This window comes from Lissotriton helveticus, chromosome 1_2 (assembly GCF_964261635.1).
Source record: "Lissotriton helveticus chromosome 1_2, aLisHel1.1, whole genome shotgun sequence".
In the NCBI taxonomy this organism is placed as follows: domain Eukaryota; kingdom Metazoa; phylum Chordata; class Amphibia; order Caudata; family Salamandridae; genus Lissotriton; species Lissotriton helveticus.
Genome location: NC_136058.1, coordinates 144274898 through 144301662, shown reverse-complemented (window position 1 = coordinate 144301662; position 26765 = coordinate 144274898). Strand labels below are relative to the sequence as shown.

At 50.1% G+C, this 26765-nt stretch overlaps 1 protein-coding gene across 4 annotated transcripts in view; it reads right to left on the bottom strand.

Moving 5' to 3' along the window:
* The window catches only part of USP24 (ubiquitin specific peptidase 24), a 2099319-nt gene that overhangs the window by 751935 nt on the left and 1320619 nt on the right, over nt 1-26765 (bottom strand). For all 4 annotated transcript variants that reach the window (XM_078670143.1, XM_078670156.1, XM_078670149.1 and 1 more), the window contains exon 50: nt 23021-23162. In XM_078670143.1, coding sequence (XP_078526269.1) covers nt 23021-23162 — 142 coding nt within the window. The remainder of the gene's footprint in view (nt 1-23020; nt 23163-26765) is intronic.

Genomic DNA, 26765 nt, shown 5'->3' with positions numbered 1-26765 from the left:
AACCGAGAAAACCAGTTTCTTGCCAAACTGCTTCAGCCTTTTGGATTCCCGGTCCAGGGGTGCAGTAGGAAATGCGGTTTGGGACGTGGAGGACTGGATAACCAGACTCTCAGGGGAGGGGTGGGTGGACAGAAAGCAGGGGTCGCCCGGAGCGGGGCGGTGGCGCCGGGCCACGTTTCGGTCCACAGGGGGAACTGTGGATGGCTTGGACTAGGTGCCCATCAGATCATCAGTGAGGGCTTCACTAAACTGCAGTAAAGGCTCTGAGGAGATTACTGGCGGTTGAAGCAACTCAGTGAGGAGGTTAGTCCTCACGGCCGCTGCAGGAAGCTCTAGGCCTGCGGCCACCCTGCGCAGCACCACAGCATAAGTTGTTCCCTCCTCCGTAGCCACGAAAGGAGGAGAGAGAAAACCAGTGTCAGGCGAAGTGTCTAGACCACTGGCCTCCCCTAGCTCATCTGCCCAGTCCTGACTTAACTGGCACTGCTGTGCCAGAGGGTCCTCAGACCCCTCCCAGTCCTCCCTTTCATCCGTGTCCTGGTAAACAGGCAGAAATTACGGAGCCGGGTCATAGGTGAAAAGTTCACCAGTTGGTGTCGGAGACGGCGCCGAGCACCGCCGCTCCGATGCAGAGCCCGGGGCCGCCTGAGGACGGCGTCGGAGGTGGCACTGAGGGAGTTGGCGCCAGCGGAGGGGTCGTGAGGTCAACTGACGTCGACCGGGATCCCATGGGGTCTCCTCCTCCTCCTCCTCCTCCTCCTGGATCTCAAGCAGCTTACGGGAACGCTCCTGCCTAGCCTTCGACGTCAAGGCCCGGCAGTCAGGGTACGACTTGTCATCGTGGTCGGCCCCCAAGCAATAGAGAGACCGGCAGTGGGGGTCGGTAACTAACATCAGTCGGTGACAGGGGTCGCACGGCTTGAAACCGGGCATCCCTATCGGCACCAGGAGTCGAAGTCGACTCGAAAAAGATAGAAAAAATTGTCCGAAAAGTTAGTCGAAAAATGCCTAAGGATACGCTCTTCCCGGATCGGCGCTTGCTGGCGCGGAAAAATGAAGAACTTATATCAGCGCTCAAGGACGGTGTCTAAGTACTCCAGCAACATCATTTCGGCGATCACAACGCCAACGACGGACGTAGAGCCGCAAGACGACACCTACCGACGCGCAGGGGTACTGCTGATGAAATCTTTCCGGTTCCAGGCTCATGCCTGGGGGCAATTCTAAGGTAAGGAATATAACTCTTCCGTGTTTATTTCAGATGGACGCTCATACGCGGCCAGAGTTTGCCTGTAGTACCATAACAGAAGAGCACGAGGAAGCAAGACAGCAGGAACAGCTCAGATGCGCACAATAGCAAGTAGGCAACGGGCCACAAATACCAGAGAAGATCTGGTGATGTAAGAGGACAGGGCCAAGACAAAGGCAGGAAAGCCTGCACAGGCCAGTAGGAAGATCATGGTGCAGAAACAGCCTCAAGAGGATGCCGAAACCCGGCCAAACCCAGGGACTAGGGTGTGCCAAAAGTACCCGTATTTATACGAAAAGTGGAACTAGTCCAGGCTATAAGCAGTGTCTCCCTCCGGTCCGGAAGAGAAAACAGTCCCCTCGCAGGACAATTAGAAGAAAAAGACAAGCCTAACCAGGGAGTACTCAGGACCAACTCACGGGTCCAAGACGCCAGGAAGAGCAGAGTTCAAGGAGAACCGGCTCCACAAGTCTTACACAGTAAGAATGCCAGCAAAACGTAGAAATCCCTGGGTGGAAGCAGCGGGATGTGGATAAAACTGCTGGGGAATAAGCCGAAAGGCCATAACAACGTACCACAGAGGCCCACGGCAACTCCTTACTGGCGAGAACAACCCAGAAGGGGCTGGCGCCAAAAGACTGACCATTTGACAAAAAGAAGGATACCAGGCCATGCGAGGTAGATACAACACAGCATAGACCTAAACCAGGAGTCTAATCACTACAGAAAATAGAGCGATGGGACCCTGCGGGACGCAGTAAAGGGGTATGTGAGCCCCAGAGGGATACCCCACAATGAAAACTCCACAGGAGCTTACGAAGGCAAATGCAGGCACCTGCCAATACCCCACATAGGGCAAGGGTCAACCCCTGGCAAGAAGGGGGTCCTCTTGGCAAAACAGACAGTCAGAGGACTGAAAACAAAAACAACCCAGCCATACGGCTATACAGAGACACTAACCTGCCTCTGATAAAAACGGGCCGTAAAGGAAGACCCGCAACCAGGAAGAAAGTCAGTCAGTAGCGCGGCAGAATTACGGTAGCCCTGACATAAGCATGGAGATCGCAGAGTCAGCGTGGGACCCAAAAATGTCTATTCCGTTGAATGGCATGTCCTGGAGGCTCTGCTGAATATTTTCAGGTAAGCGACGGTCACGCATCCAGGCATGGCGGCGCAAAGCCACCTACCGTGCAAGAGGACGACACACAGAGTCTGTAATAACCAGGGAGGAGCGTACTGAAAAATGAGCCATTTCCTTGCTGTGAAGAACAAGACGAAGTAACTCTGGGTACAATTCCTCCAGAGTCCCAGAGGAGGACGCATGCGCAAACACGCTTGCAGTGTTTAAAGCGCAGATGGCCGCGCTAGAAGAAGAAAAAAGCTGTCTTCCACATGCCCCCAGGATTACTGGGTGGGAGGAAACAAAAAGTGGGGGAGTCTTGTAACCCAAAAGCCACCTGAATCACCAGGCCCTGAGCAGTAGAATGGAGGGACAGACAAAGTGGATCTCCCAGGGCAGGACGGTGCCTACCGGCAATGGCCCGATCAACCGGGGCTCTGGAATAGGGCCGTGCCCACTTGCCACACAGGACTTCCAATAAAGCACCCCCAAGGGGTAGCAAGGGCTTCACAGTAATGGTCTCGAGATGAAGCAGATCCATTAAGGGGACAACAGGCCATCCGTAGGAGACGGTTGAAGGCTAATCCTCCCAGTTGCCATAAAGAGATGGGCCGGTAAACGACCCGAAGGCCATGCCACACTAGGGACCTGCACTAGTTGCCCCTGGCCAGGGGAAGCAGCAGCTTCCAAGAGGGCTGCAGCGGATGCCGGTGTCGCCAGACACCGCTGAGGAGTCAGAAGCGAGGAATCCAGAGGGAGGTCAACTTCAGGCATGGACGCTGGTGTAGATGAACATATGGACACCGGCGGTGATGGATGCGTCGACAGCGGGGTCGGTGGGCGCCGAGTCGGAGTCGACTCAACGTCGAGAGCCTCCACTGGAGGCACTACTTCTTTGTCGACCGGCGTCAGATCAAGTGTTGTCCCAGACGTGGGATCAGGCTTAGGGCTGGGTGTTGTTTTCGACGTCGAGCCCGGCTTTGGGTCCGACGTCGAGCCTGGCTGCGAGCCCAGAATTGCCGATGCTGAGGCCGGCGTCGCTGACGCTGCTTCCGCCGTCCATGCAGGAAGCTGCACAGGGTAATGCGTTGACTGGCGGTTTGAGCCTGGCATCGAGCCTGGAGCCGCCAATGCCGCTTCCGCCGTCCACGCAGGAAGCCGCACAGGGCTATGCGTTGACTGGCGGTGTGTGCTAGAACGAACAGGATGGTCTGGGCCATGATCCAACGTCATCGCATCGGCGTCTGAGTCGGTGCATACAGCTCTGGTCGGGGCAGGATATGCAGACGAGGGACCGACCTGAGTACCCTCTGCTTCTGTGGGCCACGAAGGAGCGCCAGGGAAAGAGGGGGACTCGAAGTGGGCCTGAAGATCCCATGGAGGTGGTGACCTCTGGGCACCCTGAGCTGACCTCTTATGAGAAGAGTGGGCACCAGCGGCACGCCTACGGGAGGTGGACCTCAGTGGACGCTTGTGGCTCCGCTTACCTTTTTTAAGGCGCCGGTCGCGGGAGCAGCCTCGGGAACGGGCCCCCTCTGGAGAGGAAACGCGACGACGAGGAGAGGCTGGGCCGGACAGCCGTGGGGCCAACAGCTTCATGCGCCGTTCCCCCAGGGACTTCGGCTTCATCTGATGACAGTCGCCGCATTGTTTGGAGTTGTGGTGCACACCAAGGCACCACATGCAAATAAAGGTGCGGGTGTCAGTGCCAGATATCTGACGCGCACAGGCCTCATAGGCTTTGAACCCGGAGGGCATTGCACACTGTTCCGGTACGACACCAACGGTGCTGAGAAGGCCGAAAACTTAGGCCAGGAACTACTGGTTTCCAGGATCCGCGTTGTGATGCGGAAAGGAAGAAAACTGATGTGGGCGTGGCGGTGCATATGGAATATGCTACTTACCAGTATGCATCTGTTCTTGGCATGTAGGGCTGCTGATATTTATATCTATGCATAGATCGCCGCCTAGTGTTGGGTCCGGATGATTGCACATTGTTGTCCTGGAAGAGTCTTCGAAGTATCACGAGCTAGGTGGCTCCTCCCCTGGACTACAGTGCGCAAGGGCATCCCCTCCATGCTCAGATTGTTTTTCGCCATTGTGGCAGAGATGGAGTGTGATATAGTAAGTGATGACCATGCGTTAGAATAAGTGTGAGTGCTACAGCTGCGACAGGCACCGGGGAGGAGGGCGGGCGATATAAATATCAGCAGCCCTACATGCCAAGAACAGATGCATACTGGTAAGTAGCATATTCCGTTCGAGGCATGTGGGCTGCTGATTTTATATCTATGCAAAGAATAAATAGTAGTACCCTCCTTATTGGCGGTTGCCCGTGCCAGCTGCAGCAGTCTGAAAGAGAGTTCTGAGAACAGCCTGACCTACAGCAGCTTGCTGTTTTGAGTGTACATCCACGCAGTAGTGTTTGGTGAATGTGTGTATGGTGGTCCATGTAGCTGCTCTACAGATGTCCTCTAGAGGAATGTTACCTAGGAAAGCCATGGATGCCCCTAATTTGCGTGTGGAATGCGCTCTTGGGGGAACTGTTAACGTGCGTTTAGCCTTTTGATAACAGATCTGGATGCACTTAACAATCAATCTGGCTATACCTGATTTAGAAATGGGGTTGCCCTTGTGCTGTGGAGAGAAGGCAACGAACAGTTGTTTAGTTTTCCTGAAGTCTTTAGTCCTTTCTATGTAATACAGACGAGCCCTTTTAACATCAAGTGTGTGTAGTGCTCTGTCTGCCACTGAATCAGGATTGGGGAAGAATACAGGTAGTTCGATAGTTTGGTTAATGTGGAACTGTGACACTACCTTGGGCATAAACTTGGGGTTGGTGCGGAGCACAACCCTATTAGCATGAATTTGAATGAAAGGCTCCTGAATAGTGAGGGCTTGTAGCTCGCTAACTCGTCGTAGCGACGTAATTGCGACCAGAAAAGCCACTTTTCCATGTGGGAAATTGTATTTCACAAGAGTGAAGAGGTTCAAATGGCGGGCCCATGAGCCTGGTGAGGACTATGTTTAGGTTCCAGACCGGCGAAGGCGGGTGTCTTGGAGGAATGACCCTTTTCAGGCCCTCCATAAAAGCTTTAATGGCTGGAACTCTGAAAAGGGATAGGTGCTGTCTATTTTGAAGATAAGCCGCCATTGCAGCTAAATGTATCCTGATAGACCTATACGCTAGATTACACCTGTATAGGTGCAGCAAGTAACATATGATGTTTTGCGTGGAAGAATCAAGCGGATTTATGTTATTATTGGAGCAATAGATAACAAAACGCTTCCACTTTGCCGCGTAGCAGGCCCTGGTGGTAGGTCGCCTAGCCTCCTTAATGATGTCCATACAGTCAGGAGGCAAGTCCAGGTAGCCAAACTATGACCTCAGGAGCCATATTGCTAGGCTCAACTGCTGCGGATCTGGGTGCTGAATGTCTCCATGGCTGTGAGTGAGGAGACTGGGCGTGAGTTTTAGGCGCTGGTGGGGAACCACGGAAAGTTCTAGGAACGTGGTGTACCACGCCTGCCTTGCCTACGTTGGAGCAACCAGGATGAGCGTCATGGAGTGTTGCCTCAGTTTGCGTGCTACCAGCGGTATGAGTGGTGCTGGAGGAAAGGCGTACGCAAATTTGTTCGACCAGTTCATCCATATCGCATTGCCCTGAGACTGCGGGTGTGGGAACCTGGCGGTGAAGGTGCAGCATTTTGCGTTTTCGTGTGTGGCGAAGAGGTCTATCTCTGGATGACCCCACTGCTGGAAATATGGTTGGAGCACTGAGGGGTGTATCTCCCACTCGTGCATCTGATGGCTGTGTCTGCTGAGCAGGTCCGCCATCTGGTTGTCCTTGCCTGGGAGATGTTCCGCCATGAGGAACATGTTCCTTTGAATGGCCCACTTCCACATGCTCTGGGCCTGATGGGACAGCTGTGTAGAGTGTGTCCCTCCCTGCTTTTGGATGTAATACATCGCAGTCATGTTGTCCGTCCGGATCAGCACGACTTTGTTGCAGAGATGCAACTTGAATGCCTTCATCGCCATGAAGATTGCCATCAGGTCCAGTAGGTTGATGTGCATCTTCCGCTGCTGCGGTGTCCATAGTCCCTGCACTGTATAGTGGAGGACATGTGCTCCCCAGCCCTGGAGAGATGCATCCGTTGTCAGCACTATCTGTAGCACAGGCTCTTGGAACGGTCGTCCCCTGCAAAGGTTGTGTGTGTTCCACCAATGCAGAGAGTTGTATGCACGACCGGTCACCAACACTAGGTCTTTTAGCTGTCCTTGAGCCTGGTTCCACTGGTGCGCCAAGCATTCCTGAAGCGGACGCATGTGTAGCCTCGCGTGGGGGACTATGAAGATGCAGGAGGCCATCATGCCTATGAGTTGCATGAACACCTGCGCTGGGAGTGAGTGTTGTGGCCTGAATTTTTGAATCAACACTTGCATGCCGTTGACTCTCCCTGCGTTTGGTTGCGCTGTGGCAGCGAGCGTGTTGATTCCCGCGCCTAGGTACTGCTGTACGTGTGCGGGGTGAAGATGGGATTTCTGGTAATTGAGCGAAAAACCCAGACTGTGTAGGAGGTGAATTGTGCGGGACATGTGGTCGGCACACTGCTGGGCTGACTTTGCCTGTACCAGCCAGTCGTCCAGATACGGATAGACATGGACGTGTTGTCTCCGAAGATGTGCGGCTACTGTTGCTAAGCACTTCGTAAACACTCTGGGGGCTGTAGTGACCCCGAAAGGCAGGACCTTGAACTGGTAATGCTGGTTGTTGATGGTGAACCTGAGATATTTCCTGTGACTGGGGTGAATGGGAATGTGGAAATAGGCATCCTTTAGATCTAATGTTGCTAGAAAATCTACTTGACTGAGCAACGGCAGAACTTGCTGCAGCGTGAGCATGTATAAGTGTTCTGAGAGTATGTATTGGTTTAGAGGTCTGAGGTCTAGAATGGGCCGGAGAAATCCGTCCTTCTTTGGGATTACGAAGTACAGTGAGTACACCCCTGTACCCTGTTGTTCCAAAGGCAGGAGTTCTATGGCGCCGTTTTGCAGCATGGAGATGACTTCTTGCTGCAATAAGTGCATGTGCTCGGCGGACATAGGACGGTGCCTTGGGGGTATGTTGGGTGGAGTGGAGGTCAGTTCTAGACAAAACCGTGTTGTATAAGTTGTCTCACCCACCTGTCCGTGGTAATGCTTTCCCAGACTGGCAGGAACTGCTGGAGTCTCCCCCCGACCGGTGTTATATGGTCGGGGGGCAGTGACAAGGCGTCACTGCTTGTTAGTGGCGGAGGATCTGGTATTATTATTTCCACGTCCTCTGCCCTTGCTGCTGTTCCCACGGTATCCACCCCTATTGTTCTTGTTATAGGTGGTTTGTGTGCCTCCCTTGGTGTATTGAGCTTGTTGCGACGCTTGCCCTCTTGAAGCTCCCCTGTTACCGGAGCGACGAAAGGAACCGCCCCTGAACTGCTGAGACTGCAGAGCTCCCATGGATTTCGCAGTTTCAGTATCCTTCTTAATCTTCTCAAGAGTGGTGTCTACCTCCAGACCAAACAGGAAGTCAGGGTTTACTGGTTGATTGAGCAGGGTAGTTTGGATCTCCGACTTAAATCCAGAGATGCGGAGCCAGGCATGCCTCCTGAGCATAACGCTAGTGTTTATGGCCCTAGCTGCTGTGTCGGATGCATCTAACGCGCACTTAATGGACGCGTTGGAGATTAACTTCCCTTCTTGTATAAGCATTTCTGCTCCCTCCTTATAAGCGTCTGGCAGGTGTTGCAGTAACTGCTCTAACGTGTCATAGTGTGTCCTGTCATATCTTGCTAACAGGGCTTGGGTATTGGAGGTTCTCCAAATATTAGCAGCTTGAGCTGCTACACGTTTTCCAGAGGCCTCTAAGATCTTGGATTCTTTGTCCGGAGGAGGAGCATCACCCGTTGTCTGAGAGTTCGCTCTCTTGCGAGCATTAGCCCCCCACTAAGGAGTCCAGTGGGAGTTGGCCCTTGATGTAGGTAGGGTCTACGGGCGCAGGCCGGTACTTCCTCTCAATTCATGGGTTTACCACCCGTGCTTTAGTGGGCTCTTTAAAAATGTCACTTGCATGTTTGAGCACACCTTTGAGCATAGGCAAAGTTTTGATAGACCTTTCTGATGTGGAGAATGTATCAAATAGAAAGTCTTCTTCCATGGGGTCAGCGTGCATATCCACGTCATGGTTATGTGCCGCCCTCTCAATCAGTGCGTTGAACGCAGCAGTGTCTTCAGTAGGCGAAGGCTTTTTAGCATATGAAAGAGTATCAGGGGTGGTGTGAGGGTCAGCAGGGTCCACGGTGTCAGCCCACGTCTGGGACTCATCCTGATCAGTATCAATGGGATAGTTGAACTGGTCCTCATTGTCCCCTCCTTCCACATCCTCAGTGATATATGTGGGAGAGTAGGCATAGTCCTGACCATATGATTGCACGGGCTCAAAAAGTATAGGAGAGGTGGTAGAGTCTCTCTTTTTCTTCAGCGGTATCCTATAATGTTCCATAGGTGCTTCAGGCCTGATCTTACGCTTGTAAACTGTGAGTCGACCTGATTTGGAGTCGCTGTATAATTTCCACTGGTTGTCGTGGGACGGTGGCTGCAACACGACGTCTTCCGTCCGAGGCTGAGCGGAGGCAGCAACTGACGTCGACTTGGTAGATCCAGTAGCCTGTGCATGTTGAACAGGTTTAGGCCGTGCTGCCGGGGGTAGTCCGAACTTTATCGGCGCCGTAAGCATTGGCGACGGAGTGACTGCCTTCGATGGAGGCGGTGTCTTCGATTCGACCGACTTCGACGGTTTAGTGCGTTTGAGGCCTTGCGTCGAGTCGAGCTGTTGTTGCGCTGCAGGAACGCCCTTGTGCTTCGACGCGGTAGAGTCTTTCGATCCGAGTTTTGGCTTCGGGTCGAAGGCCTTGACCAGCAGCGGCTTCTTCAACTTCGGATCAATGGTTTTCCGGGCTTCGAGTCCTTCGGAAGAGCCGCCATCTTTGGAGCCGGAAGTCGACGCCGACGGGAGCGTGACGTGCTTCACTGTAGACACAGGCGTAGTCGATCCGATCTTCTGTTCGACGCCCCCTTTCGACCCCGAGGGGTCGATCGCATGCTTGGACTTGGAAGGTTCCCAAGTCGTCAAGCCGATGGTTGTCTTAACCAGTGTCGGTTTCGATTTCGTGTCTTTTTCTTTCGGTTTCGATTTCTCCACTGAGTGTGGGCGATCGACCGAGGGCTCTTTGGAAATGTTCGTAGTCGGGCCTTGAAGCGGGACTATAGAACGGTGTTGAAGATCTTGGCTAAGGCCTTCCGGCGATGCCTCGACCTGAGCCACGGGAGAGTCTTTATTGGGCCCCGCTACTGCGTTTAGGCCTAGCTCCTCGCTGGAGTCGTCGTCGACGGCTCCGATAAGTTGTACGTCGTCTCCTACTTCGACGATGTCTTCATCATGGACGTAGAGTTCTCCCTCGTCCTCGTTGTAGGTGGCGTCCGGCTCCGACGCAGGATCCGAGTGCTCCGGATCCTCTTCTTGTACATGTTCTTCGTCGTCACCCTCGAAGATGTTTTCTGGGTCTGGCGCCGATTCTCGCGCCGACTGTAGTGCAGCGCGTCGAAGACGGAGAGTTTTCTTCGACCTGAATTTCGAAAAGGCCATGCAGCTGGCCTCGCCGTGGTCCGGTGAGAGACATTTGTTGCATACCGGGTGCACGTCGATGTGGGGATATTTTGAGTTGCAGACGGGGCAGCGCTTGAACGGACTCCGTTCCATCGTCGATCGTCGAGGGGCCTTTGGCGTCGAAAGGCAAAAAGCCTTCCAAAGTCGAGTTCAAAGAACTGGAAAGGTAAAAGGCACCGAACGAAAGACAATACCGACGCCCCTAAGGCCTTTTGGCCTCGAAAAGAGTAACTTTTAATATAAATTCAGAACGTGAGTTAAGAAGTACATCCGAACCCAATGGCGGAAAAAAACTATCTGAGCATGGAGGGGATGCCCATGTGCACTGTAGTCCAGGGGAGGAGCCACCTATCTTGTGATACTTCTAAGACTCCTCCAGGACAACAATGTGCAATCATCCGGACCCAACACTAGGCGGCGATCTATCCATAGATATAAAATCAGCAGCCCACATGCCTCGAACATGCTCCGCTGACGTCACGTACGTGGACGTCCGGGCGGAGCTGTACAGCGCCTGCCCCCCGGCACGCAGAGGTGCTGCTGCACAGAGTTTTGCGGTCCAGTCCGACGCCTGGGGATATTCTAAGTTAAGGAATCTGCGGCTAGACGTCTCTATCAGATGTACGAGTTACTTACCGTCGGTAACGATGTATCTGGTAGAGACGATTCTAGCTGCAGATTCCTTAACGTAGAATTATCCCCAGGCGTGAAACTGGACCTGGAAAATCATCACGCGACTCGGCAGTTTTCGACTGAGAACATTTCCGTGCCACAACGCGAAGCCATCAGACAAAACTGAGTATAGGAGCAGTGTGCGAAAAACAGAAAAATTGGACAAAGGACATGGTCAGGAACAACACCAGAAGGGGCAGTGCCAGCCACTGCAGTACCCAAAGGCAGGGAAAAAAATAAAGAACAGAGCTCAGCCCTGAGCGCAACCCTGTCAGTACGGATATATCCCCCATCCCCCCCCCCCCCACCCGGAACAGTAACATATGAAAGAATGCTACGACAACATACAACGAGACGACCACCCCAATCAAGAACAATGAAGGGGAACCAGTCCGGGACAAATAAAGCGCTGCAAGACTCCAAGACAGCCTCCATCACAGGGAGTGACAACACCCATAAGGGCAGAGGCCTGGCCAAAAGATTCCCACTTAGAGGATAGCAGAGGGGCCAGAACCCCTAGTAATGAAAGGGGAAGGGGGGTAGAAGGGGGAAAGGGCAAGTAGAAGGTAGGCCCCAACCTGGGGCACCTAGAGCACAAGGGCACAGAAGTACCTATAAACCTATCCTCCAATGTGCCAAAAAGGGAGGAAAGGAACAAATAAACAGGATCAACAACCTGTCAGAAAGCGCGAAAGAATGGACTCACTGAAGAAATAGCCACCCACAGGGAGGTGAATGCAGAAGAACAAGCCAAAGGTCCTCGAAGAACGGGGCGGAAGGGCGGGCCGTGAAACAATCTGCGGCTAGAATCATCTCTACCGGATACATCATTACCGAAGGTAAGTAACTTGTACATCTGATAGAGACTACTAGCCGCCGACTCCTTAACGTAGAATAGATACCCTAGCCATACCTAGAGGGGAGGAGGGTCTGCGAGGGGACGTCACCCGCCTGGATGCAACAGCGAGTCCCACAGGGGACGAGTCCAACAGACAGGGTGAAGAGCCCTGTCTCCCCAGGCAAGGGGAACCCCCTCATCCAGAAAACCACCGACCCCAAAGGGGACACGGGAAAAACAAGAAAGAGGGAGCCCGTCCTCACTCAGCAGGAGAAACCAGGGCAAGGCGACTCCAAGGAAAAGAGATAGAGCAAAGGCAAGCCCCCCCACTAGGAACACACCTAGTGAAGAGGGCAGCCGAGTCTAGCACAGTATCAGACAGAACGGCGCCATCAGCAATAAGCAGGTGAAAACAGAAAGGGTAGCCGAGGCCACCCAGGAAGAACCGTCCAGCGCTCCGCAGGGACAGACTGCGCCCGAAGGAGGGACAAGGAACCCAAGAACCATCACAACCCCCCAGGGAGGAGAGGTAGAACAGAGGGCAGAGCCCACTGGAAGAAGTGGGCAAGGCAAGGATGACCATCCCACTAAGCACCAAGAAGGAGCCAGACGCAGAGAACAATACAGAATGATGCACCCAGGGCAAGCCAGACGGCTGCCGAAGACAGAGAGCAAGAAGGCAGAGACGGGCCCAGACACGCCCCAGAGAGAAGTCCGCAAACACGGCCCAAAAGGAAGTGGAATAGGACAGAGCTATGACACCAGTCCGTAGACAGCAGGCCAGACCAGGGTAACAGAGTAGCGACCCCGGAGAAGGACACCCCAGAGTGCGACTCAAGCCATCAGCAAGAGGATTGCACCTGCAACACACCGTAACGCCACGGAGAGTAGAGGCCCAAAGGCGACCACCGCTCCTCAGCACATGACAGAGCTATATAACAGCTACCACTACCCCACATAGGGCGTGTTACGTCCCAATACATGGGAACCCTCTTAGGAAAAAACTTCCGCAGCACAGGACAACAGAAAAGACCTGCGGCAAAACCCACAGAAGGCTTGTCAAGCAGCCAAAGAGAAAGACAGAAGGCCTAGTCTCAGGGCCAGCATGGGTTAGAAAACCCAAAACAAAAACAACGTCAAGAAGGGCCGGTCAGCAGCCAACAGAGCACACAGTCCCAACAACGAGGCCTCGAATGCCCATGAAGCACACAGAACTCTCAACTGGGGCGACCCGCCCCAACGGAAGAACACCTCCCAAAAAACCAGATCAACTCACAGGTCACTGAGGAGGGGGGAGGAGGCCAAAGCCCCGCCAAGAACCTCTGAATGGCCGAATCCGCAAGGGCGTGGAACAAAAGGGTGCCATCGAAAGGAAGGTCTACCAGCCGTTCTCGAACGTTCTCCAGGAACACACTGTCCCAAAGCCAGGCATGGCGACGAGGTGCGACCGAAGAAACCATAGCACGACCAAGCACCTCTGAGATGTCCAGCGCGGAACGAAGAATAAACGCCGCCAGCTCTCGGCCATCCAACACATGGTGCCTCAAATCAACACAGGCACCCTCCTGAGAAGCGGCAGTTAAGGGACTCCACTGAGTCCCACAAGAAAGAAGTGTCCCTAGCCAAAACACACAGAGTGTTAATGGCCCGCAGAGTCGCACTGGTTGAGGCGAATATATTGTGCCGCCAGGAGTCCAGCCAGCTGGCCTTCTGTGACGGGGGAGACAACAGCGGCGGCAGGGAGGGAAAGGCATTCTGCAAAAGAGGGCCTCTGGTAGAGGGGTGGAGGGAAAGACACACGGGATCACTCGGCGCCGGATGGTGGCAGTGCAAAAGATCTTGGGGCACCGGGTCCCCCGTGGCAGGACGGCCCCAAGTCCCCAAAGGAGAAGAATGGAGCAAACCCTCAAAGAGAAGCAGCAGTTCCCGACTACCAGAGCCCTGATGGAGAACCTTCAGAAGTTGATCCACGGGGAACTGGGCAGCTGGATCACACATGCGCAAAATTCCCACAGGCGTGGAAACATCGCGAGCGAAGGGCGCACCTGCATCCGTAGGGCCCTGCGGTGGGGAAATCAGCTCCTCAGTAGGCGAAGGCGGCCCCCCAAGCCAACCGGAGGAAGGAAGGGCCAGGTCCGAAAAGGAGGAAGAGGGACCGAGGAGTGGGGGACCTGCGGCACCTCAGGCGAAGACCGCGGCCTCAATGATGGTGAGGAGCCATCCTTAGACGACATCGGGGAAAAAGCCACGACGCGGCGGCCTGTCTCCGGTGAGGTTGAAACCAGCAAGCGCCGAACCTCTGGGGAAGAGGAGGCGTCTGAAGACGAGTCCACGACCCGACGTCGGCCTGGCACCATTAAGTGCGCAATCTGAGGCAGGACATCGTCGTCATCTGGCGCCAGAGGAGACACCAGAATGACCTCTGCCACGGCGCAGGAGACCGGGGCTGGGTCGGAGCCGGGGCGGCGCTGGAAGGGCACCGACTCGACCTCCGACGAGGCAGCCGTCTGCGTGGAGGGACGAGGGATTCCCCCACCAGCCTCGTCCTGTGACGGAACGAGAAGGGCCTCTGCCAGCCCCTATGGCGCGCCAGGGCCAGCAGCCACCGGTGCCGAAGCGGCGACACATCGGCCTCGGACAAGGCCGCTGCCTGTCCCGAGGGCCGAGAGGGACTCGGGGATGTGATCAGAGTCCCGGTGATCTCCCACAGGACTCCCGCAGGAGTTTGCGGTGAAGCAGAGGCGCCGTGGTCCAAAGGAGGGACCACATCCTCCAAACCTGGATCCGAACCAGTCGGCACCTGGGCCGGAGTCATGGGCGACGCAGCGGAGGGCCCGCACTCTGCAAGGGATCCGCTGACGTCCAAGGAGGAGGGGGAGGGGGAGAAGCCATCGAGGCATGCAAAGCCGCTGCATACGTCTCCATCTGGGCTCTAGACGCCCCCACGCCGGGAAACGGCGGATAGGGGGATGACACGCTGGGCCGCACCACCCGCGGAGAGCCCACGCCCAACAGGCCGGGAACCAGCCCTCGGGGACAAGCTACGACACTTACCGCCTGGAGAAGGACGATGTCGAAGGCGGAGGCAACGGTTCCGTAAACCTTCTGCAGGGGCCAGGCGTGGAGACGACGCCGACCTGGACATGCGAGCTGAGAGAAGTTTCATCTGGCGCTCCCGCCGGGACTTCGGTTTCATCTGCTGGCACGCCTCACAATCAGTGGAGTCGCGGTGTTCCCCCAAACACCAGATGCAGATGAGGTGAGGATCCGTCTCTGACATCTGGCGCACACAAGACGAGCACGTCTTAAAACCCGAAGGCATTCGCACACTGTTCCCTCACACACACACAATAAGCGAAATGGAAAGGCCTGAACAGGCCCGGAGCACAAACCGGATCCGCGTTGCACGCGGAAAAGGAAAAAACTGAGGTAGGCGCGCCGGGGCGGGACTTATGTGACCTTGCTGACGTCACATACGCAGACAACGCCGGGGCGGAGTCTCGTGATGCCGTCCCCCCGGCGAGCAGGGATGCTGTGGCAAAAGATTTTCCGGATCCAGTCTCACGTCTGGGGATAATTCTACGTTAAGGAATCTGCGGCTAGTAGTCTCTATCAGATTTATTATTACAGTTTGGACAGAACATAAAGGGAGTGCTCTCCAAACCCTCCCCCTACGTCATTCTCATAATGTGAAGAAATGGGGTGTATTATATGGTGTGATTGTGTGACATCACTGTGTAATACACTTACCAACCCCTTTAGGTCGAGTAGGTTTCATCTGAAAATCCTCTCAGCTCATCTGGGTAGCTGGGCACTGAGCAGCAAGGCTTACACAGAGGAACAAGGGTAAAGCATTTAAACAGCACCAAAACAATTAAAACCGTCAGGACGCTCAAGAAATTTGACATCAGTTTATAAAAATAGACTATTTTTTTTAAAGAATGTAAACAATAGAACGAAAAAGATCCACCAGAGGGTTCCAGAGTTATAGATTTTATATGCAATAATCAATCAAAGCAATGTCACTCAACCGCTGACAAGCCTTGGCAAAGTGAATGAATTGCACACTTAGAAACTTTTTCAAGGAACATTTTGTAAAGTGTCAATTTGGTCGATTAGAGGTACATGTCATTCTAAATCTGGCAGCGAGCTAGTCTGGCAGACCAGCAAGGTCCTCAAGAACAGATACCTTCACAGATAAAGCAGTCTTGCAGCAGTTCCAGGCACTTTATCTGTGCTGCAATGGATTCCTATGGAGTGGTCCTGATGCAAGTGATGAAAGACGCAGAAGATGCTCTAAGACTGCGATGCGGTTGGCGGGGGATTTCTACACAAAGTCCTCTCTGGTCTGGCCAAAGTCCAGTCGCCACTGGCCTACCAGTCGCCTGTTGTCCCAGTCACAGGCCAACCCTTCCTGGGTCAATACCTAACCTTCTGAAGGTCTCAGCAATTATCCGACAGTACTCCCGTGCTCAAGGTACTCTGGCCCAACTCTGTGTGTAAGGTCTTGGTCCTCAGTGCTGCACGGTGGTAACGGCTTGAAGACTTCGGGCTACCTACTTGCCCCAGCAAGCTTCTTCAGCTGTAATGTCCCTGAACTGCCAACAGGAGGCCAGTCAGCTAGCCCTTGGAGTTCTCTTGGATTGACTGGGTTTTGGAAACATATTTTACTGAAGCAGGACACAGCAGGCACAGTAACTCTCCTTGCAGGTCTTGTGGTGCAGCAGGGAAGTCCTTCTTCCGAGATCTGAGAACTTGGTGCCACCTTTATGCTTGGAAAGTGCCCTTAGGGCAGGATGCAGTTGGTAACCAATGGCCTACCAGGTTCCCTCCCACCTGATGTCCACTTTCTGTGGGGTGTGGCATCTGGCTATCCCAGGATGCACCATTCTGCCTACTCCCTAGATGGGGAGACCCCTCTCTCATTGTGTTCAGACCTCTCTAGTCCATCCCCGGAGCTTGGCTACCTCAGGATTACAGGCTCCTGGGGAACCCGGTTTGGCTATTGATTTCCCCTCTCTGCTTCACATGCCAACCTGTCTGCCTCAACAATGGGACGTCCCTTCTCCCTAGAGTGACATATCTGCCCTTCAAAGGCAGTTTCACCTTTCAACCTGCTGTTTTGGGCTGACACCTAAGCAGATTCCTGCAGTAGGGAGGTGACACCTCCCTGGCCTGAAACCCCTCCTTCCTGATAGTCATTGGCACGGGAAACAGCCTTAATCACGAATCTTTTACAACGACGGTACTAAACAACGAATTTTAACAACGACCTTTCCTGAACAGCGACTCGATGAAATCACGGCTTACATAAACACCGACTGCATGAACAACGAAATAGGTTGTTGTGAAAATTCGTTGTTTAGTACCAACTATATAAAAAAAATTGTGATTAAGGCTGTTTCCCCTCCACGGAATGATTCCAATTCTCGATCCATCATCATCCGCAATGCACACTGACACCTCTGCCAGCCTCTCTTCCTTTTAGTTTCCTACTCTGTCAGACTGTCTGTACACCCTCCACGATGTGTGATCTAAAAAAAGATGATTACCTGTCGTGTGGTTACATTGTTAGCTGGGTAAAACAATGAAACTGTGATGATGGAATGCTATTTTCCAGTCTAGGGTGCTTGGGAACACTCTCAACATACCTGCTTTAATCATAGGGCAGCGAAAGTACAAAGTGGCGCATCATAGGACAGGAGAACAGCATCAAAGATCCATGCCGAACAGATGTGCAACGTAGATCAGCTATTTACTGGTTTGGAACGAGGCGGAAGTAGTTTGTGGCATGAAGAGGCAAACAGCTTCAAAGTTTTACTTACGGTGTATTGGTTCTGGCACGAGGATTCACGAACGGAGACCAGCTCACTTTATCATCAAAAAAGGGAGGTAGCACATTAAGGAGATTGTGTACATGAAAAGGAGAGGGAAAGTGGCGAGAAGGGAAGATTCATGAATATAGGATAAAAGGGCATTTATCCCATGCCATTACCCGACAATGAGATAGGAGCTGAAGGTTTTCAGGTAGGCAAAATAAATGTATTGAGACAAAATTAAAATGTTTTTAGGGAATTCATTTATTAATATTGTAAAATCATTTTAAACATGCCTATTTAAAAGCACTGAGTAGTATAATCGGCTAATGAGCTAATTGTATATTTTTCGTGGTTCAGGCAGTAATTGTTAGGAATGTAGTGGTTAAGCATTGTTCGTGGTTCAGCATTCGTGGTTTAGGAATTCGTTGTTAAGGAAGTAGTGATTTAATCATAGATTCCATTGGCACATCTCTCCAGGACTGCAGAAAGTGGTCTTGTGGAGTAGGCTCCATGTGTGCCCAGGAAGGCACAGGAGTTTCAAAGGCAACAATGTGGCAGCTTTGCTAAAGCTGCACACTGCAACATGTTACATTCATTTTGATTTGAGATACAAGTTGGTTTTAATGTAAAGGGTTGTTTGAAACGTTGGAGTGCATGGCCAGGGGAAGTGGTGGCTTTGCCATTGCTTTCAATAGAAACGTTGGGCTAGCAGTGTACAAGTGCTGTGCCAGTTTGTGGACTGGGGCACTTTTTTACTTGGGGGACCGCCAGGGTGGCACAATCAGTACTGAAAGCCCTGGGCTACATTCCTAACTTACTTGCGCTAGATACCAGGGTACAATTTTCTAGAGACTTACAGGTAACTTATCCATTTTCAATTGGGTACAGCCAATTCAACATACACTTTAGAGTCAAGGCAGTGGCACTGAGGTCTGGTTAGCAGGCCTTAGTGCACTCTCGAGTTGAAAAACCATCAGTCGAAAAACTAGGAGGTGACCATAAATAAATTAGGTATTTCCTAACACGTATGACCTGGGTGATAGCCCTAGAGCACTTTAAGAAATGTCTGAACCAGATGATGGCAAAAAAGATTTAAGGTGAAATCAGGGTTCTAGTGTATTGCGGATTTTGGGGGAGGTGTCATGTGCCACCTTGAAACTGAAACCCCTTCTTCGAAGAAATCAAGTTGGAACGTCTGACCCCAACACTAGATGGCAAAAGTCTGAAAAGAATATGATCTTCATTTTTTGAAAACATATATAAGCAGTAGGAAAAAATGATTTGGTTTCTTCTTATGACCTAAATTGTAAAAGTATGCACATTAGGTATGTTAAATGCATTAACACTGAACCCTTGATACATTGTTTGGAGTGCCAGTCACACATCTAGGGATATATCAAAAACTCTGAATAATCAGCAGTAAGAAAACATTACTTACCTAAGGAATCAATTTTTTTGATGAATACTCAACCTGCAGATTCCTCACCTAGTGAAAAAAAACAGGAGTCAGATTAGATCCGCAAAACTTCAAAGCTCTAGGACTTCAGTAGGAGGTGCTGGCTTTATATCCACACCGGAAGTGATGTCAGAAGGTATCCCTTAAGTCATAGAGCACCCACCAAGAGCCAACAATGAGCATTCCCTTCCATTTTTTCCAAGCCCTAGAGGTGAGTAGAAGGAGAAACCTGGATTAGATGGAAGTGCAGTGCCAAACTTCAAACTGGAACCTTAATATGCTGTACCATCATCCTTCAAATGGGGAGGAGGGTGTGATCAGTGACAAATCTGCATTAAATAGAGTATCCACCAGAAGGAGTTACTGAAGGGAAGTAACTTTTTTGTCTGATGGATACTTCAAACTACAGATTTGTCACTTGTTGACTAAATTCCCAAGCAGTACATGCCCTGGAGGAGGGCTGCTGGCTATCTGAATAAAGAAATCTTGTACTAAAAACAAGGCTAAGCAATTTTCCCTTTACGATTCCAAGCACTAATGCAAGATAAAACTGTGCAGGGTCGACCATGTCACTGCCTTGGAGATATCTGCTACAGTAACACCTCTTGCAAATGCACAAGATGAGGACTCCTTCAGATGGATCTTTTTTGGCAAGTGCATAGCACATTGTGATCTCGAGGAGAATCCAGCAGGAGAATATCTGTTTACTTATTGCATTTCTTTCCCTCGTGACACAGAAGCTGACAAAGTCTCTAGTGCTATCTAGATAAAAACTGACTGCATGCTTAAGTCCGGATAATATAGCCAATCCCTTTCCTTGATGGGATGGGGTGGGGTGGAGGATAGAAGAGAGTGACCATTTTGAAGAGGAAACAACACCAGCTTATCAAGGAAAAATATTTCAAATGTTGGACAGGCCCCTAGGGCCCACAGCTCAATGACCCAACTTGCTGAAGTGATGGCCATCCAAAAGACGGTCTTAATGGTTAACAAACATAACTGACAACTATGAGGGGTTTTCAAACCGACCTCCCATCAAAAATGTTAAAACAAGATTTAGAATCTACTGTGTCATAACAAAGAGATTTTGAGAAACCGACTGGCCACCCCTTAAGGAACTTCTTTTCGATTGGGGACTTGAACATGGAAGGCAGGTCTGGGAGATAAAGGAAACTCAATAACACAACCAAATAAGCTTTGACAATGGCTACAGCTCACCCTCTCTGATCTAGAGAGTGCAAACAGTAGGACCTCCTGTAGAAGGGCTTGTAAAAGGTCTGAATTGTCGTCTGTACACCATGAAACAAAATTGTTCTAGTTCCCATTGTAAACAGATTTTGTGGAAAGTCAAAGAGCTGAGAGGATGGCATCCACCACCTCTGGTGACAGCTAAAAGGAGTTTAAATGTCTCCGCTTAATCTCAAGGCATGAAGGTGGAAACCTTTGAGATTGGGGTGAGGCACAATACCCTCTGACTGGGGGAGAAAGTCTGCCCTGGTTGGCAACCGGAGCATCAGACAAAGGCAGCAGGTCTGCATACTACAACCTTCTCTGCCAATCGGCGCAATTAGAATGAATTTGGCCTGGTCTTGGCAAATGTTCCTCAGAACTCGAGATATAAAGGGTATAAGGGGAAAACACATAATGCAGCGGAAAGCTCCACTTCAACTGAAAGGCGTCCTTCAAGGATCCCCTAAACAGATACTGGATGGTGCACAACTGCTGGCACCAAGCATTTTCGGAGAAGGTAAACAAGTCACCCCAAGAAGTGCCCCACTTGGCGAAGATGTCTAGGGCGAACGCCGATAGAAGACATCACCTTTGATCAGCAGCATAAAGCTGGCTCAAGCTGTTAGCGCGGATTCAGAGACCCAGCCAGGTGATTGCCATTTACAGAATTCTGTAATGGTCTGCACAAGACCACAGCCTCAGCGACTTTACACACAGTAGTTGAGTCTCTTTTTTCCCTTTTTTGTTTACATACCACATTGTTTTTGTATTGTCCATCATGATCTGGATAGGCACGACCTTGGATGGATGCAAGGACGGCCTTGAGCACCAGCCAAATCGGATGTAGCTCAAGCAGGTTGATATGAAGCACCAGCCCCTCCAGAGACCCTGATCTCCAGATGAACCCCCAACCCTAGAGTGGAGGCAACCCCCACTATTATGGCCTTGGTTGGAGAGGGTTGAAGGGCTTCCCCTCAATTAAGGTTTACCTTGTTCCCTCACCACACCATATCAGCTGCAGGATCGCTAGACCAGAATGGTGTCCCACAGATCTTTCCCCCATCTTAAAAGCAACTGCCTGCGAAAGCCCCACTGCAAAACCCTCTAATGCCAATATGTGTGCGTGATCAGGATAGAGGAAGCCAGCAGACCTAGCAAGCGCAAGACCATCAGGACCGGAACACTCATGCCTTCCATGAGAGATGGAACAGTCTTCTGGAAGTTGTGGATCTTCAGAGAAGGAGGCAAAGTATAGAGAAGAGTAGTAACCTGAATTGACCCTATGAACAGGAGACGCCTGGAGGGCTCCAGGCAAGATTTGGGTCTGTTTAATGAAAAACCTAGTTTGAACAGCAGAGTTTTTGGTGACTGAATATGGTGTGGCACCAACTTCGGCGACTGGACCTTGAGCAATCAGTCACCCAGGTAAGAGATGAAGTGAATAACCAACCGTCTGAGATGGACTGCAACTAGCACCATGACCTTGGCAAAGACTTGAGGTGCCAATGCCAAAACACACGGGAGTACTCCAAATTGATAATGTGTAGAACCCACTCCTACAAAGTAGAAACGTCTCAGTCAAATGCAGAATCAGAATTTGGAAATACACATACTGTAACACCATCTAGTCCTCAGCTTCCAAAGCCAACAGGACCAGAGTTTAGAGTTGAACTTCTCCATTATGAGGTAGAGGTTCAGAAATCTGAGGTCTTGGATCAGATGTAGACGGCTACCCTTCACTGGAGCAAGGATGTACCGTGAATAGCAACCTTGCCCAATATTCTGCTCTGGTGGTAACGCCCCTGATCCTTTCAGAAGCTGGTAGCCTCCTGGTGGTCTGGAAGAAGCAAATCAGGCCTGCTTTATTTGTGGTGTGGAGAAGGAAGAAGATGAGAAGGAGGATGGGTGGAGGGACCCACAACTCCTACACTTGGCTCTGCCTGACCAGAGGATTTTGGGACTGATCTGTCTGTACCTGAGCAGACAGATGTTGGTTTAAGCTGAGCCCTCTATAGAAGCATTGAAATGGTATGTAATCACACTGAGGTTGAGGGTGTTGGACACCTGAGTATCTGGCCCTGTTGGCCTTAAATCGTTCTAGAGCCAAGTCTACTTCATCACTAAATAGATGGGAGCCATCGAAAGGACTATGAGGGTAGCCCATACATTTGGAGAACCCCTAACTGCGGAGCTAAGCATCACAGCAGATTGCTAGAGAGCACAGGCCATTGAGTCCACAGTCTCAAGGTCTGAAGCACTGAGCAACAAAGTATTCTGGTAGCCTTTGAAGACCTTCGAAAAATGTGCCTTAATATCATCAGAAACACCAAGGTGATGCATGTAATGCTTGAATTTATCTCAGCCACTGCAATCGCTTTGGGCACCATCCCAGTCTCTTGTTTTTCGCCCACCATGTCATCTCAGTTTGGATCCAGCTGTATGCAAATCAAGCAACCCAGGCAGCTTTCGCTTTGATTAGTGCTCATCAGCAAAGTACAGCGTGGTTCCAGTGGCACTGTACCCACATCTGAGCATACCTGTCCCACTTAGGGCAACAAACTAACGTATAAAAAAAGTGATGGGTGGAATTACTGATTTAATCGAAGCCACTGGTAATTACTGTGCGTCGAAGGTGTGGAAATAAGGGAATTGACGCTATTGTGCCAGGCTGCGAGATATATGGTTTCGGTGACATCTCCCAATGCCACTTTCTGTGTCTATGCGAATGCAGCCCTCCCTCCCGACGTCAAATGGCTTTAAAGTTAGCCAGATCCAGTCTGATGCCTAGGCTTATTCAAAAGATGAGGAATCTTAAGGTAGAAGTATCCATTAGAAATTGTGTATTTAAAGATACGTAGTTACTGCATATAAACAAGCTTATACTCATTTCAAAGATTCAGATAAAAGAATAAATGTGGAGCGGTACATACAGCGTAAGATCTTCAGCTTCTTGACGCACCACACTGACTCTACTTTTCTTTGGTAGCACTGGAGAGTTCTGGTCAGAAATCCTCTGGTAGAAAAGCATATAGGCATTCCAGTATCGGCGACGTACATCTGGATATGGATTAGCTTTAAAGGAAACATTCAACATAATATGTTACTACAGGAACTCATTGTAGTTCACTTTAAGTACTCCTGCATTTTACAGTTATACAAACTAAATCTTGCGAGTAAGGGCGTTAAAACAGCTGGATTAAGGGTTATCCAGTCATAAAACATCAAGTAGTCTCAAAGCACAAACATGTTGAATAATGAAGAATGTTGACCTGATGTCACAGCTGCAGATAATTTTTTAAAAAAATGTTTTTTTTTAAAAAGCACATGCTGTCTCAGTTAAGTGGAACTGCGGAAAATTGATGCAACTAATGCACCACTGTTGCAATAAATATGACAGAAATACTGCGAGTCACAGAGCACAATTCTTACTAGAAATTCCATAACTGCAAGCCATTCAATGGTTTTAAAAACTTCAGTGATGCAAAAATGAAAGTAAATCCTTTTAAGATTCTATGGTGCTGCACATTAAGACATATCAAGTATTTACCAAGTACAAACTGTACATACATTTAGCCTCATGTGACAAATATCCCTCACACACACATTTAACTGCAATCATTTAACAGACCAAAACATCCATAATTCAGGAAGCCCTGAAAAAATTGTAAATGCACCCCATGATTATCGAAAATGTGGAACCCCTTTAGGAGTCACAGTATCTGCTGTTAGGACTTGGCAAATACTAGATTAAGATCAGGAGAAAAAGTTACTTAGCTGTGGTAATGATCTTTCTGGTGGATGCTCCATCTACTTGAAGATTCCTCACCTGACGAATAGTCCCAGGCATCAGACTGGTTCAGGGAACTTCAAAGTTCTCACGTTGCTGGTAGGGGACACCGGTTTCGTACTAGTACTGACGTGGCATCATCGAAGCCATACAATACTAAACAAGGACCAACAACATCAGTTTCCTATAAGCCTTTAAGGTGAGTTGATGAATAGATATTGATAGAGAAGTGCTGTGCAAAAACATTTTGGGATCTTACTAACTTTCCCTAGAACAATCCATAAAACGGGAGGCAGGTCAGCGAGAAATCTGCAGGTACCTAGAGTATCCACAAGAAAGATTGTTACTGCAGGTAAGTAACTTTTTCTTCTGATAGATACTTCTTTCTGCAGATTATCACCTGTAGAGCAGATTAGAGAGCTACCTAGCAGGAGGGCTGATGGAGGATTAGACTAGGAAATCCTGCAGGACAGATAAGGTGAAGTGACTATGCCTGTGCACTTTCGAATCCAGACAGTAATGCTTGATAAAGGTATGTAAGGAAGCGCACACAATCGCTTTACAGATCTCTTCAATAGGAACTCCTGCATGGGCACAAGTGGTGGATTTAGCCCTAGTAAAGTATGGCTTGATCCCTTCCCGAGGATCTTTTTGGGCCAAAGTTTAGCAAGTTTGATGCAGAGGACGATCTACTGGGATAGGGTCCATTGCTGCATAGCTTTGTTCTTTTCTTGGCACCGTAGTACCACACAAAGATTGTTGCCCGGTCATATGTACTTTGTGTGATTTAATAAGTAGTTAAACATTTGCCTCAGATCCAATCCCCTGGATAACTGGTTAGCAGTGGTATGGATTGTCCCAGATGAAAAGGAGTCACCACTTTATGCAGGAAAGAAGCCCTCTTTCGCAACACCAACTTATTCGGTACGAGGAGGTGAAAGGAAGATTGGAACTTGAGGCTTGCAACTTGCTCACTCATCTGGCTACTCAAAGGAAAATATTACTTTTGCGGTAAGCATCTGTTTGTGGAATATAATGCTGTAGATTCACATGCTCTGCATACTTCTGCTATCTAGTGTTGGGCTTGGACAAGTTTTTCTTCTAAGAATTCTTTCGATTCACCAGGTATGGCGACTCCTTCTATGACTGTTAATGTGCATGAGAATCAACTCCATAGTTAGATTGTTTTTCTGCATGGCGGGTGGAGATGGAGATGTAGGATGAAAATGACCTTGCAAGGAGAAAAAAAAAGTATGAAAGAAAGTAAAGATAAAATATTTCTTCAACATTCCAAAGCTTCCGAGGAGGAGGGTGGACTCATGTGAATCTACACCACTACATGCAACTAGCAGATTCTTACAGGGTAATACTTTCTATTTGTGGCATGTGTAGCTGTAGATACACAAGCTCTGCATATAATGTGAATAAGGCCCTCCCAAAAGCAGTGGCTAGTCAGAGGATACTGCAGAGGATTGAAAAAGTGTTCATAGTACAGCCTGGCCCCCTTAAGCCTGTTATTGTGCTATGACATTCACACAGTAGTGTTTAGTTAATGTGTGTGTGTGGACCAGGTGTCAGCCTTACAAATATCAGCTATTAGGATGTTACCCAGAAAGGCCATGGAGGATGCTTATTTACGTGTAGATTGTGGCCTTGGTGCAGTAGGGCACTGCCTTTTGGCCTTGGTGCAGCAGGTTTAAATGTACTTGACTAGCCAGCGAGCTACTGCTGCCTTTGAAAAGGAACTGCCTTTGTGTGGTTTAATATAGGCAACAAATAACAGCTGTGTTTTACTAAATTATTTTTGTTCTTTCAATTTAGTACAGGAGGACCTTCTTTACATCTAGGCTTGTGAAGTGTTCTTTCTGCGACTGAGTCTGGGTGTGGGAAGAATAACAGGAGTTCAATTGTATAGTTTAGGTAGGAAAGATCACCCTGGGTACAAACTTTAGGATACTTCTAAGGAGTACCCTGTCAAAGTGAAGCCTAAAATGACTCTTGCAACATCCTACTGACACACATGGGGGAAGTGATTGAGACTACAAACACCACTCTGAAAGTCAAAAATGTTACAGGGCAAGAATGAAAGTGTTTAAAAGAGGGTCCCACAAGCCTAGTGAGGACTATAGTGAGGCTCCAGGATGGGACCGGAGGTATCCTGGGAGAGATAGCCCTCTTAAGGCCTTCTATGAAGACCTTAACGACCAGGACTCTGAACAGAAAAGACTGTTCACTGTTCTGTAAATATGCTGCCACTGTAGCCAAATGTAAACAAATGGATGTGGAAGCAAGGCATTGCAAGTGAAACAGGTAACAAACAATGCCCTGCACTGTTAGCTTTAGTGGATCAATGTGTTTGGGTAGGCTGTAGTGTAAACCTTTCACTTTGCTGCAAGCAGGCTCGAGTAGTAGGTTGTCTGTTTTGATCAGGACTGTCTTGTGATGTACACTGTAAAAGAAGACCTTTAGAGCCAACTGAACTGACAGTTTATGTGCAACATCTGTTGAAGGCATGTCAACTTATGTCCTGTAGATGTGCCCCCAGCCCGCGAAAAAGGCGTCCATGGTTATTGTCACTTAGGGGGCTAGGTCCAGAAAGGCCTGCCCCACGACAGATATTTGCTGTCCCACCACTGCAGAAAGAGATGAGTGCTGGCCCAAACCAACACAAGATCTTCCCATAGACCCTCTGCTTGTGACCACTGTGCTTTTAGGCACTCTTGGAGAGGACGAATATGTAAGTGGGCAGGGGGAACAATGGAGATGCAGGAGTCCATAATGCTGAGGAGGAGCCTCAATTTACTCACGGTTAGCTGACAATTTAGCTGAAAAAGAGGCAGCAGTAACTGAAGGGCTTACACTCTAGCAGGACTGGGATAAGCTTTGCC